The sequence below is a fragment of the Dasypus novemcinctus genome, chromosome 17 (genome assembly GCF_030445035.2).
Source record: "Dasypus novemcinctus isolate mDasNov1 chromosome 17, mDasNov1.1.hap2, whole genome shotgun sequence".
In the NCBI taxonomy this organism is placed as follows: Eukaryota; Metazoa; Chordata; class Mammalia; order Cingulata; family Dasypodidae; genus Dasypus; species Dasypus novemcinctus.
The window spans coordinates 87138838-87151161 of NC_080689.1; the positions used below are offsets into that span (position 1 = coordinate 87138838).

General features: G+C 37.6%; 1 gene segment (V, D, J or C); it reads left to right on the top strand.

The window, feature by feature from the left end:
• The first annotated feature begins 11008 nt into the window (after positions 1-11008).
• Positions 11009-11602, top strand: LOC131273801 (immunoglobulin kappa variable 3-20-like). The segment is given in 2 exon segments: positions 11009-11086; positions 11259-11602. Coding segments are annotated over 2 exon segments (393 nt in total).
• Positions 11603-12324: the final 722 nt, after the last annotated feature.

The following is a 12324-nucleotide window of genomic DNA, read 5'->3' on the forward strand; positions in this document are numbered from 1 at the left end:
CTGTGCTATTCATTCCCTAGATTTTTCTCTAGCTTTCTTTAATTTGGTACTTACACCGGTAGACTACCATTTTCAGCCACATTCCAATTTTTAAACCAGCTGTTACTTACTAAACGTATTACCATCCACTCTATACATTTCCACACTTTTACAGTAAAGTTAAATAAAACTTCTACATACATTAAATATCAGTAGCCCATCGCAGTCATCCTCTTATTTCCTTTAAGGACCACCACCTACTACAACGTCTTGAAGATATTTTCCTACATTTTCTTGTAGAAGCAATATGGTTCTTGCATTTTTATTTAGGCTATTGATCCATTTTAAGTTAAACTTTGGATAAAATGTGAGAAAGGTATCCTCTTTCTTTATTTTGGGCATGGATATCCAGTTTTTCAGCACCATTTGTTCAATGGACTGTTCTGCTATAACTGAGTGTGTTTGACATGCTAGTCAAAAATCACTTGACCATGGATGTGAGTGTCTGTTTCTGAACCATCAGTTTGGTTCCATTGGTCTATACGTTTGTATTTATGACAGTAGCATGCTGTTTTTACCAAGGTACCTAGGTAATACAATTTAAATTCTGGACATGAGAGTTCACCAACTTCACTTTTCCTCTTTAAGATTCTTCTGCCTAATCAGGACCACTCACCCTTCCCCATAAAATTGTAATCATGTTTTCCATTTATTTAGAACTTCTGGTAGAATTTTTATCTGGATTGTATTGAATCTGTATATCAATTTGAGGAGAACTGACATCAAAATGATGTTTGGTCTTCTAATCCATGAGCATGGAATGTTCTTTCAATTATCTAGGTCTTTCTGATTTCTTTACCAATTAGTTGCATTTTTCTGGATAAAGTGCTTTACATCATTGGTTAAATTTATTCCAGAATATTTGAGTTTTTTCTGTCTTATATTATTTTCACCACTCTTCTGATACTTTTAGTTACTTTTATTGATAAAATCTCCATTTCTTTATGCTCTTCCAGGCCTCTCTCTCCAGTCTTCTGTTTTCAGGCTGTAGCACACACTTTAGTATTTCCTACAAAGGTGGTCTTTTGGTTACAAACACAGTTTATTTGGAAGTGAGTATATTGTGCTTATTGATATAGAAATCTATGTCCTTCAGTAGGTTAGGGATATTTTCTTCCATTATGTCATCATATATTCCCTCTGCCCCTTTTCCCTCATTTTCTCCTTCTGGAACAACCATGACACATCTGTTTGCATGTCACTTGCTGTCATTTATTTATTTGAGACTCTGTACAATTTTTTCCCTTATTTACTTCATGTGTTCTTTTGTTCGTTCACTTTCAGAGGCCATTTCTTTGAGCTCACCAATTCTTTCTCCTGCTTCCTCAAATCTGCTATTATATGACTCCAGTGTATTTTAAATTTCATTTACTGTGTCTTTCATTCCAAAAAGGTCTGATATTTTTCTATGTATGATTTCAAATTCTTCTTTGTACTCATTCAATGTCTTCCTATTATCCTTAATCTCTTTAGCCATCTCAATGAATTTATTAGGGAGATTTGTTTGAACATCTATGATTAGTTGTTTCAACTCTTTATGCCATCCAGAGGCCTATCTTACTCCTTTAACTGGGTCACATCTTCCTGGTTCTTCGTGTAGATTTAATTTTTTTTCCTTGTGCATTGATGCCTGGTTTACTAGATTATTCATTCAGGGTGGAGTTTTGCTCTTTAGTTTAGGGCTTTCTTGCCCTTTCTCCCTTGCTGGTTGTGTAGTAGGAGCCAAGGATGCAGTTGGTGTTGTGAGCTGTAGAGGCTCCAGCTGCCCTCAGTGCCCTAGGGACTGATGAATCTTCTTCCACATTTCTTCTTGCAAGGTGTTTGGACAAAGCTACAACTGTGTGTAGCAATCCAAGTTGTGTAGTTCTAGACTATAGTTGCCCAAAGAGACTTATGAAGCTTCAAGTGCCTTTGTTCCCTTCCTGGGGTTGGGATGGAGATACCGGTATGGAGAGCAATCTATGCAGTGCAGTTCAATATGACTGCAGTTGCCCTTGTACATATCATACTCTTCTGTTTGTGAAATGTGCACCTTCATTTACCTGGAAAGGCTGTTTTGCAGGGCCTGCAAGCTTTCGCCTTGCTAGAGATGGGGCTGAAGCCTAGGCTTGGGCTGCAGGCCAACCTGGGTGAAAGACACCTGTTCCTACAATCACGGTGATTTTCAGTGAGCTTGCTTGTCCTCATGCTTTTTGTGTAGTCAAAATGGCGGCTACCAAACACTTTCTGACTTGGACATTTTAAACTTCAGCTATTTTTAGAGTTATACTTTAACCAGTCAAATTTATTAATCAGTAGCTGAAATCAGTGGTCAATTGTCTCTTCCTCCCCTGTTTTTGGGAAATGGCGCTTCCAATTCCAACCACAGGGTAGCCCATGAGGCAGCCTGCAGTGCCCAGGTAGGATGATCACCAGCCTCTTTGGTGTGGTCTATATTTTCCCGGATATGCTGGTGCATGCCTTTCCAGCTATGTCCCTGCCATAAATGAGGATGGGGCTCATGCCAGAACTGCAATTTGATCAGGATGAAAAGAAGCTGGTTTATACAAGCACTGTGATTTTCAGTCCATGTGCTTCCCCTTGTGCCAGAGGTGGAGTCAAAATGGTGTTACTGGCCTCTTTCTGAAATGCACAGGTTTAAACAACTGCTCTTCTTAGGAATATAATATTGTCCACCACATTTACTAATCAGTATCTTAAGCTGGTGCCTAACCATCTCTTCCATACCCTTTATGGGAAGTGGAGCTACCAATTACAGCCATGGATTTCCCCTTAGGCAGAATATGCAGCCAGTGGAAGATGGGCACCAGCCTCTGGGATGTGGAGTACCCTACTCACAAATATTCTCTGCAGATGGGTAGTAACCTCCTTCTAATCTTCCAACAATGTTCCAGGAGGACCTTCTTATCTCCTGAAGCCAACAGACAGGTGCTTTAGATAGCTTTGGGAGATTACTAATTGCCCTTAGCACACGAGCTGATGCTAGGAGCTCCTTACTTGCCACCATTTTGCTGGTTCTATTTCTTCTTTCTTATATATTTATATGCAGGATGAGGTCATATCTTGTCTTGGATTCTCTAAAAACACTAAGTTGGAAAACAGTAATTGCATTTAGCAATTTATTTACAGTTGCTAGAGTCACACAATTTTGACATAACATGTAGAAAATTTTCTAAGATGCATCTATGAGTCTAAAATATTTCAGACTGAATCCTCTGCTATTATGGCAGTAGTAGATGTCTTCAACCTCCAATGTCTCATGACTGGCATCCAGCATTGATGTTGTCATCAGGAGTGTCCACCTTCCATCTGTGGTAGGAGTGGGATCATGTCTTTCTCTTTTTGTGATGTCCCAGACTGTGTTAATGCCATCTAACTTCCAACACATTTCCTATGCTGCCCCGGCTTGTGATCAGATCTGCAAGCCACACGATATTCCTTTTATACTTTCATTTTTGCTTAGCATAACCCACTCCATTTCTGTTGTTTGCTTCCAAGTGTACTAATCCCTAAAACATTTTTCATATTTGGTAGCATTACCCTGAATCAAAATTTATTTCACTTTGAATACTTATAGCTATGCTAAACTATATTCATTTCTGCAAATTTATGAAATAACAAAAAAAATCTAAAATTACTCATTAGTTTATTGCTTAGAACTCTGTTTTACTTGTAAATTAAGTTTACCTCATGGATTTATACATTTATTTATCTTTTCATTCACATACTTATTAAACAAATACTAGTTGCAATCTCCTACAGATCTGGTATTCTTTTGTGTAATAGGGTTATACTAATGGCTGTTAATGAATAACCTGACTTTTGGATGAGAGGGGACGGGAGATAAACCCAACAAAATACAGGGTTCTTCCATCTCAGTGTATTGGTCTTATAAAGGCTCACTTACCTTGTCAAGTAAGTGACAGTACCTCCAGGACTGGACAATGCTTTCTAGGAAGCTTTTTGTGCTCTAAATCAACATTCACTCTATGGTGTTATTTCTCCCCTAGCTGTCATTCACAATCCTAGAAAAAAGGGTTGGAAATGCAAGTGGCAACATTCACTATTACCCCAGGGATTCACCAGGAAAGTTTTTATTTCCAGTCCATGCAAATTCAAGCTCAACTGGTCTTCAGGTCTTTGTCCCAAAAGGAGGAGTGCTTCCACCAGGAAACACAAACACTATTCCATTGATCTTGATGATAAGACTGCAGCCTGCCCACTTTGGTCTTTTCATACACTTGAATCAAAAGAGAAAGAAGAGAATTATGGTATTGGCTGGGTTAATTGATTCTATTTAGAGGAAAAGGACTGCTAGTACACATTGGTGATAGGAAGAGTGTACCTGGGATGCAGATGACCTAGGGAACCTCCTAGTATTACTATGCTCTGTGACTAAAGTCAATGGAAAACTGCTACAAGTCAACCCAGGAATGACTCTCAATGGACCTGTGTCCTCAGGAATGAAGGCTTGAGTCATCCCATCAGGCAAAGAAACACAGCCAACTGAGGTGCTGGGTGAGGGTGAAGGGAACACAAAATAGGTAGTGAAAGAATGTCGTGATGAATATGTGCTTTAACCATATGACCAGCTACAGAAATGAAGTCTACAATGGTCATGAATATTTATTCCTAGCTAGAGTTAATAAACAATTTCATTAGATTGTTAGGATACAGGATCAATACGCAAAAATCAGGCTAAATATAATTTATACTAAATACATTTGATTGTACATTTTGGATGGATTCATGCTTTATTGATATCTACCAATTAAATTGATTTATTTTTAAAAAAGAAAGCAATACACAAAAGATGGGCAATCATCTCTTTCTTTCATACTCCTACTAAGAATCACTCTATTTTGTAAATATACCTATCAATAAATGAGTTCAGATTTCTCTATGACCTTGATCCCTAGAGTATGAAGTTTATGTTTATAGTCCAGGCACTTCCTAGTCCTGGAAATTGAAGTTACTACTCTGTGGTACAATGATATGAAAACTGTTTCATGTTTTTTAGCATTGTTGTGAGGCTCAATGAGTCTATATATGTAAAATATTTGAGAAGTGCCTGGCACTAAGACCACATTTGGGCACTGTCTCCATTTTCAGAATCCACAAGTGGCTGTTTCTTCTCCGTGTATTGTCTCCTGAGTCTTTATCATAATAAAGATATATCCTCACACCTCAGAAGCCTCTAGTTTCTAATGTAACCTATTTTTTCACCTATTCTTATCTTGAATAGTCTGCATATTCCTGCTTTTGCCAATACCACAATAAAGTCAGAGATTGACTTTAATTTCAAAATCACATCTACAGGTTTTCAATCCTTAACCATGTTGTCATTTCTTTGCTTTTAAAATAAATATAATGATCATCATGCTATGCTCTATTTATCTCAATCTTCATAAAATCTGCCTAAAAACATTTAAATTTGGCCTTTATGTCATTGGTACAGCTTACATGTTGCAGCATTAATTTCTAAATTCCTGTTCATGGACTTGAGCAGCCAGGTTACAAATTCAGTGACTTTGCTCAGGAGAGATTTCCAAACTCCAATTCTGGAAATTTTGACTAGTTTGTCCAAATGTGGCTCAAGATTCTTATTTCCAAACATTTTGACACCTGATTCTGATATTCAGCTAATTTGAGATGCTGAGATGATCTTGGTTGATTATGTAATTGGTGAACTTTCAGAGACTGAGATCTTTGGTCAATTTCTCAACCTTCCCTTTTCAATAATGTCTGAAAAAGTCTATCTTTATATCAATTGTTGTAGTGTATTTTGCTGTTTAACATTAGTTCCAAATTTTTTATTACCTAGAAAGTGTCATTAATAGGTACAATTTTAAAAATCATTGTGGTTTTAGTAATTTTTTGTTTATGTTTTTGTTCTAGGCTTTGCTCTGGTCTTAGTTAATGAGATCCCAGTGTAGAACAGAGCTGTCTCTACAATGTGGTTAAATCTGAAAGAAACCTGTATCAACAATTCTTGTGTTCCTCACCATTTCCTTATCATCTTGGGAGAGATAACTCCATCTAGTTTCGGAAGATACTGGATGAAATATTTGATGCATCTGAAACCCCCATTCTCTTGGGTACACTCCCTGGGTCTCTGCTGTCTACCTTGATGCACGAAGATGCCAAGTTGTATTTGGTGTAAATAGTGGCAAACATGGGAGCTTATACGTTAATCAAATTTAAAATATTTGATGGAGAATAGACACAGGAGTCCTGCCATGGAAGTAATAAAGGGCAATATAAATTCCCTTGCTAAAGTGGCTCTGTCTTTTAGTGTATGGGGTTCATTGTGACTATTTTCTTGTTTCTCTCCAGCATTTTTTTCTCAAAAAACCTTTTTGGCAGCAATAAAAAAAGAAAAATAAATGCTCAAGAGCGGAAATTAATGAATATTTTTCTTTTTAAAAATGGGTCTATCTTTTTTATACTTTAAAAAAGTTTTCAAAATATTTATATTACATAAATTTTACAAAAAAATATTGCACCCAACCCCTTCCACATTTTGTCACATTAACAACATCCTTATTTTTTGTGGTACATTTGTTATCATTGATGAACACATTTTGGAATTACTGCCGCTTGGCATCGATTTTAGTTTATATTGTAATTTACACTATCTCCTGACCATTTTTGTAAATTATGACAAGACATACAATGACCTGTATCTGATTATGCACATGACGTGGGAACAGAGAGTCAGCAGCACAACTTGGCTTTCTTTGAAAAATCCAATTTAAGAAAGAATCTGAGCAGAATACATAGATCTAGAAATGTATTCCATTAAACCTATTCTCAGCCATGGAAAAATCTTTTTGCCTACCAGTGGGACACATACCCTGGTTGAAGATTTTGCTCTAAAGTAGGTTTGTTTGGACCAAAGGGTCCAATTAAGTCAGGAAAATCAGGAGTCAAAAATCACTATTTCAACTTGTGCAACTCTCACTTGCCAAGTGAGATGCTGAATGTCTGGAGCAAGTGTTTTAATGTCACTGCAGATGGGGTCTGGCTTTAGAGTAGGATTATCTTACATGACCTCATCATTTCAGACCTCACTTGGTTAAATACAATGTTCACTCAACTATACAGATATCTCTCTCCACTTGCTTTGTTAAGTAAGTTTTTATTTTTAAATAATTTTAGATTCCTATATAAGTTGTAGAAGTTGTCCCGAGAGTCCCTGCACACCATTGCCTACTTTTTCCTAATATTTACATCTTACATAATCATGGTACATTTGTCAAACTAAGAGCTTTACATTGGTACAAATTTAGTACCTATACTCCAGACTTCATTCAGATGTATCTAATTTTTTACTCCTGTACTGTGCCCCTTCCAGATTCCAATTCAGGACACCACAAGCATTTGGTTTCCATGAATCTATTACAGGATTATCGTGTGACATTTACTGAAAATGTCTTGGTCACTGTTAATGCATTGCTCGCATTTTAAGGGAACAGCATAATGTTTTATTCTATACATCTAAATTCTATGCATTTAACAACAAATCTCATCATTTCCAGTTTAAAGATTAATTTTGGCTTCATATTAAGAATTTGCTAACACATTACTTTCATCCATTCATGCCAAAATGAATAGAGCACATTCACTTGGGCCCTGTATCTATACTGGGGAAAAAGAATTCCTTACATAATGTAGAATTGTTTGAGAACCTGAAGCACATTAGGTCTGGCTGCATATGAATCATGCCTCATATATCGATCAGCCTGATTTCATGTCTGTAACAGCAGCACTTGGCTTGACTGCCCCCTGGTAAGTTCATGGGGAAGGGTGAGCTGTGCCCAGAAAATGTACTTGCTAAGTTGATTTTATGTATAATTAATTGAGATTTTTTTGGTCACTTGAACAACAGGAGTATACAAAATTAAATAAAACATGTAGAATTGTAAATTCTAAATAAATTAAAGCATAATACAATTTATCTCTTAGATCAAGACAACATGCAACATTCCCATTTTGTCCCAGGTAAAAGGAATGAGTCATCTTGTCTTAAGCAAATGTGAAGACAGCAGCTTGGTTCAGGTCTACCTGGGATGTTCCCAGTGCACTGGCCTCTTACCAACAGCCCTGTCTAGAAATTCCTCAGCTGTCAGAGAACATGGCCATGGAAACAGAGGGGACAGATCCTGACTACCTCAAACCTAGTTCTGCTCTTACCTGTATTTTCATAGCACAGTATTCAGCCCTGCCCCTATGGATGTGGTAACACATCAGGAAATCACCTGTGGGTAAAAGTGGCATAAAGCACAACACATTTCATGAGAAGAAACATGTGTCAGCATCATTGAACCATGAGCTAAATGGGATGATAACTCTTGTATCTGGATTTATGACTTCCCTTTTCACAGGTGGTTATTTTAATACATATATATATATATATAATTTACTCTTATTTCATAACTAATTAGCAATTTATTGGGTCAGAGTTTTGTAGATCAGTAGTCTGGGTCCAGTGTTGATGGTTCTCTTCTCAGGTTCCTACATGGTTAAATAGGGCTGCCTTCTGTCCAGAGCACAGAGTTCTCTTCCAAGCTCATGGGGTTTGGCAGAAGCAGTTCCTCAGGTGGCAGTGCTGAGGTCCCATGTCCTTGCTCACTGTCAGATCTCTCCTCCTAGAGCCTGCCTGCATTCCTTGACACATGGTGCCCTAGAATTCCACAACCAACTTCAGATGTATTCTTCCCTTTCAAATACTAATTATTTATGAATTTCTCTGGGCTCTTTCTCTCTGACCAGTAGAGCAAGATTTAATGGAGCCCCCTTCTTAAAGTTAATAGCTTTAATGATATCTGCAAAATCACATCACAGCAGCACCTGAACAGTGTTTCAACAACTGAGAGAAGGTGTGAATGTACTAGAGACAGGAGTCTCAGGCTTTTTTAGAATTACTCTTAACAAAATGTGTTGTTTTTAAATCATTTGTCAAAGATTTATTTGGTCTAAATTGGATCTTTGGGATTGGGGGAGCATTTGGAAAATTTCACTTTTAAAAATCCTTATATGACAGAAAGCTTGTTTCCCAGCTGCACTGAAACGTTAGTGGCTTCCACTGTGTCTGCATCTTTGGAGTGTTATAGCTTGTAAAATGATCCAAAATACCTGCTAAAATGAAAAATTAATTCAAACTCTTGTTCCATGGATTCTCATAGTACATAACCTAATCCTCAAACTTTCATTGAATTAATATTCCCCTTGAACATGCCTGTTCCGCTTTCACACTCTGTTTCATTAGTTATTCTTAAATACCCAGGACCATCTTTTCCCAAGTCCTGTTCATTTTCTGAAGTGCTCTTCACTGGGCTTTGAATTCCAGCCCCCTCCTCTATTCACGCATTAGGCCAACTGTCCCCTGCTTGAAGACAACATTTCCTTACTTCACATTTTACGTGGACCCCTCTGGCACAGTTACCCTTCATGACACATCCTCATTTGTTATCCTGTAATCCATGATGGCTTTACATTTTTGAATGTGTATAAGAATGGAAGAAAACTGTATTGCACTGATGCAGGAAACCTATCAATTAAGAAGTAGAAATTCAAGCAAATAAGTAAACTTAAGAATGTTTATTAAATGCAACTTCATGGAAGAGGAGGAAAAAATACATGGGTGTAAAGAACAAACCTGAATTAATTATTAACATCTTCTAAACACAGATACTTTGCTGTTCTAAGAACAGGGTGTATTGTTAATGGAAGGAATGCCTTCCCTGATGATGTGGGCATCTGCAGTATTATTCCTCAATGCTGGGAGCGGACCCTCTCCTAAGGTAAAGTGCTCATAAGGAGAAAAACTACAGAAAATGAACTAATTAATTAGAATTAGAACAATACATGCCTTGGGACATTCTACATCATGGAAAACCTCAGGAGCTTTGGAAAAAGGCTGCAGGAAAAGTTATACTCATGACAGTGGCAGAATTTTTCATCCATATAATTGTTAAAGGGTCCTAAATTTTCTCTTACCTCTAACTGTTCGTGCAGAGGGTTGATCCTGAAATGGACCAAGTTCACATGGCCCTACCTTTCCTGAGTAACTGCTTAGCTCAGAGGAGGAAATCTCAAAGAAGCAGGTTAGTAATGGCTGCAGAAAAGTTACTTGTTTACTGTGTAACCTCCCAGTAAAATGAATCATTCTACTTGTTCATAATTTATTGTCTTATGCCTGGAAGTGTTCATGATATTGTTATTTCCATAATTCAAAAAGTATCATTAGTTTTGTGTAGGAATAAATGAAGAAATGCTCTATCTGAACTTGGGAGCTGAAGCCATTTTACCTATGACCACTAGGTGGAGGTGTTGCACTTTAGGTGTGCTACTCCTTACCTTAGTGATTTTAGAAAGCAGTCGACTTAAATGATAGTCCTAAGGGTGACTTGTAAATATTGGTAACTCCTTTCTGGGAGTAATATTGTGTTAAGGGCTTACAGAGGACTTGTTTTGGAAGTATTAAGTGAGGTTCTTTTGGGATGTTAAAATTGAGAATAGACTGAGATAGATACACAATATGTGCACTACATCTTAATGTACCCAATGATATGAGTATATCCTACCTAGGTATTGGCACCATATTTATAACATTTAACTAAGTTCTTATATTACACTTACAGATGCATGTATTTTATTACAAATTCCTTTTGTTTTCAAGATGGGTGCAGTTGATTTGAAAGAGTACAATTGTGTATAAAATATTTCATTTTCTGAATTATGCTGAATGGTGTTGAAAGTTGTGTTGTTAAGTTGATATCTTGCCTTTTGCTGGCGTGTAGTTACATTTCCTCTGGTCATGGTATTTTTATCTCTATCTATTATTTATCTTTACAACTCACTGCACAGGTACATTTGACTTTATACTCCCTATTGATTTGCATATGCTCCTCGGGGACTTGGTTGTCTGCTCAGAGCTCTATTAATGCAGTTTCCCTGGAGATGGGGCCTGAGTACATCACTCGGGTGAGCAAGATGATGTCACATTCCCAACTGCTCATTCTGCTGGTGTTCTGGGCCTCAGGTGAGAGGTTTAGAAGGGTATTATCTTTATATTTGTAGAATGGTTTAAACATGCAGAGTGAGCAAACTAAAGCAGATCTGAATACATATGATAAATAAGAAAACCTACATTTAGATACATATTTTATGCATTTGTGATTGAATGTATGATCTATGTTCTTTTCTGGTTGTAGGTGCCAGTGGGGCCATCGTGATGACCCAGTCTCCAGGCTCTGTGGCTGCATCTGCAGGAGAGACCGTCACCCTCAAGTGCAAGGCCAGTCAGAGTGTTAGCAGCTACTTAAACTGGTACCACCAGAAACCAGGACAGGCTCCTAAACTGCTCATCTATAATGCATCCAACCGGCCATCTGGGGTCCCTGATCGATTCAGTGGCAGTGGGTCTGGGACAGATTTCACTCTCACCATCAGCAGTTTCCAGCCTGAAGATCTGGGAGATTATTACTGTCTGCAGCATAACAGCTCTCCTCCCACAGTGCTTCAGCCTCGAACACAAACCTCCTCCCCAGGGCTGTAGGGCAGTGAGTCTTGCAGCACCAGCTGCTTCCTCCTCAAATAGACTTGAATATGTTTGCTTCCTCCATCTGCCTGAGAAACCACATCCTTTAGGGGACTATAACATAGAAATCTTTTTTTCACTTGGCCAGATCAAATGACAGGGTGAATTGACCTCTAGGCTAGGGTCTTTTAAACTTTACGCCCTGATGGATTGATTCTATATTCCTTGTATCTCCTTAATAATTAAAAATTCATCATTTTCTTTCTTCTCCCCAATCATCCTCTAAAACTGGACCTTTCCAAGATTAAATCCTTGATCCTCCATATTCAAAACTTCCCCTGTGGAAGATCTTTTTCCTCCCTTACTCTTTCCTTCCCTGGACCCATTGTCATTCATGTCTTTCTTTTCAGTGTCACAAAAGATGATTCATTTTGCTACTCTACCTTGTTTTTTTATTTAGATAAATATTTTCATTTCTAATTACCATCAAATAGCAATTGTGTGTGCCTTAATATACTATACTCATTGAAGAATGCTTAGGTTATAAGGGATGATACTCAGCCAATGAAATATGCTGATTTCAGTTTGGATATAAAATTTTCCAGTGAGCTTCATATTCCTGTGACTGTCATGCTATTTCTATAGTTCCCGTATAAAATGCTTGAAGTGTAAAACTTGCCAAAAATCAAATGTTGTCCATATTGTTATAAGGTCTGTGTTTACTTCATCTTGTTCCCATA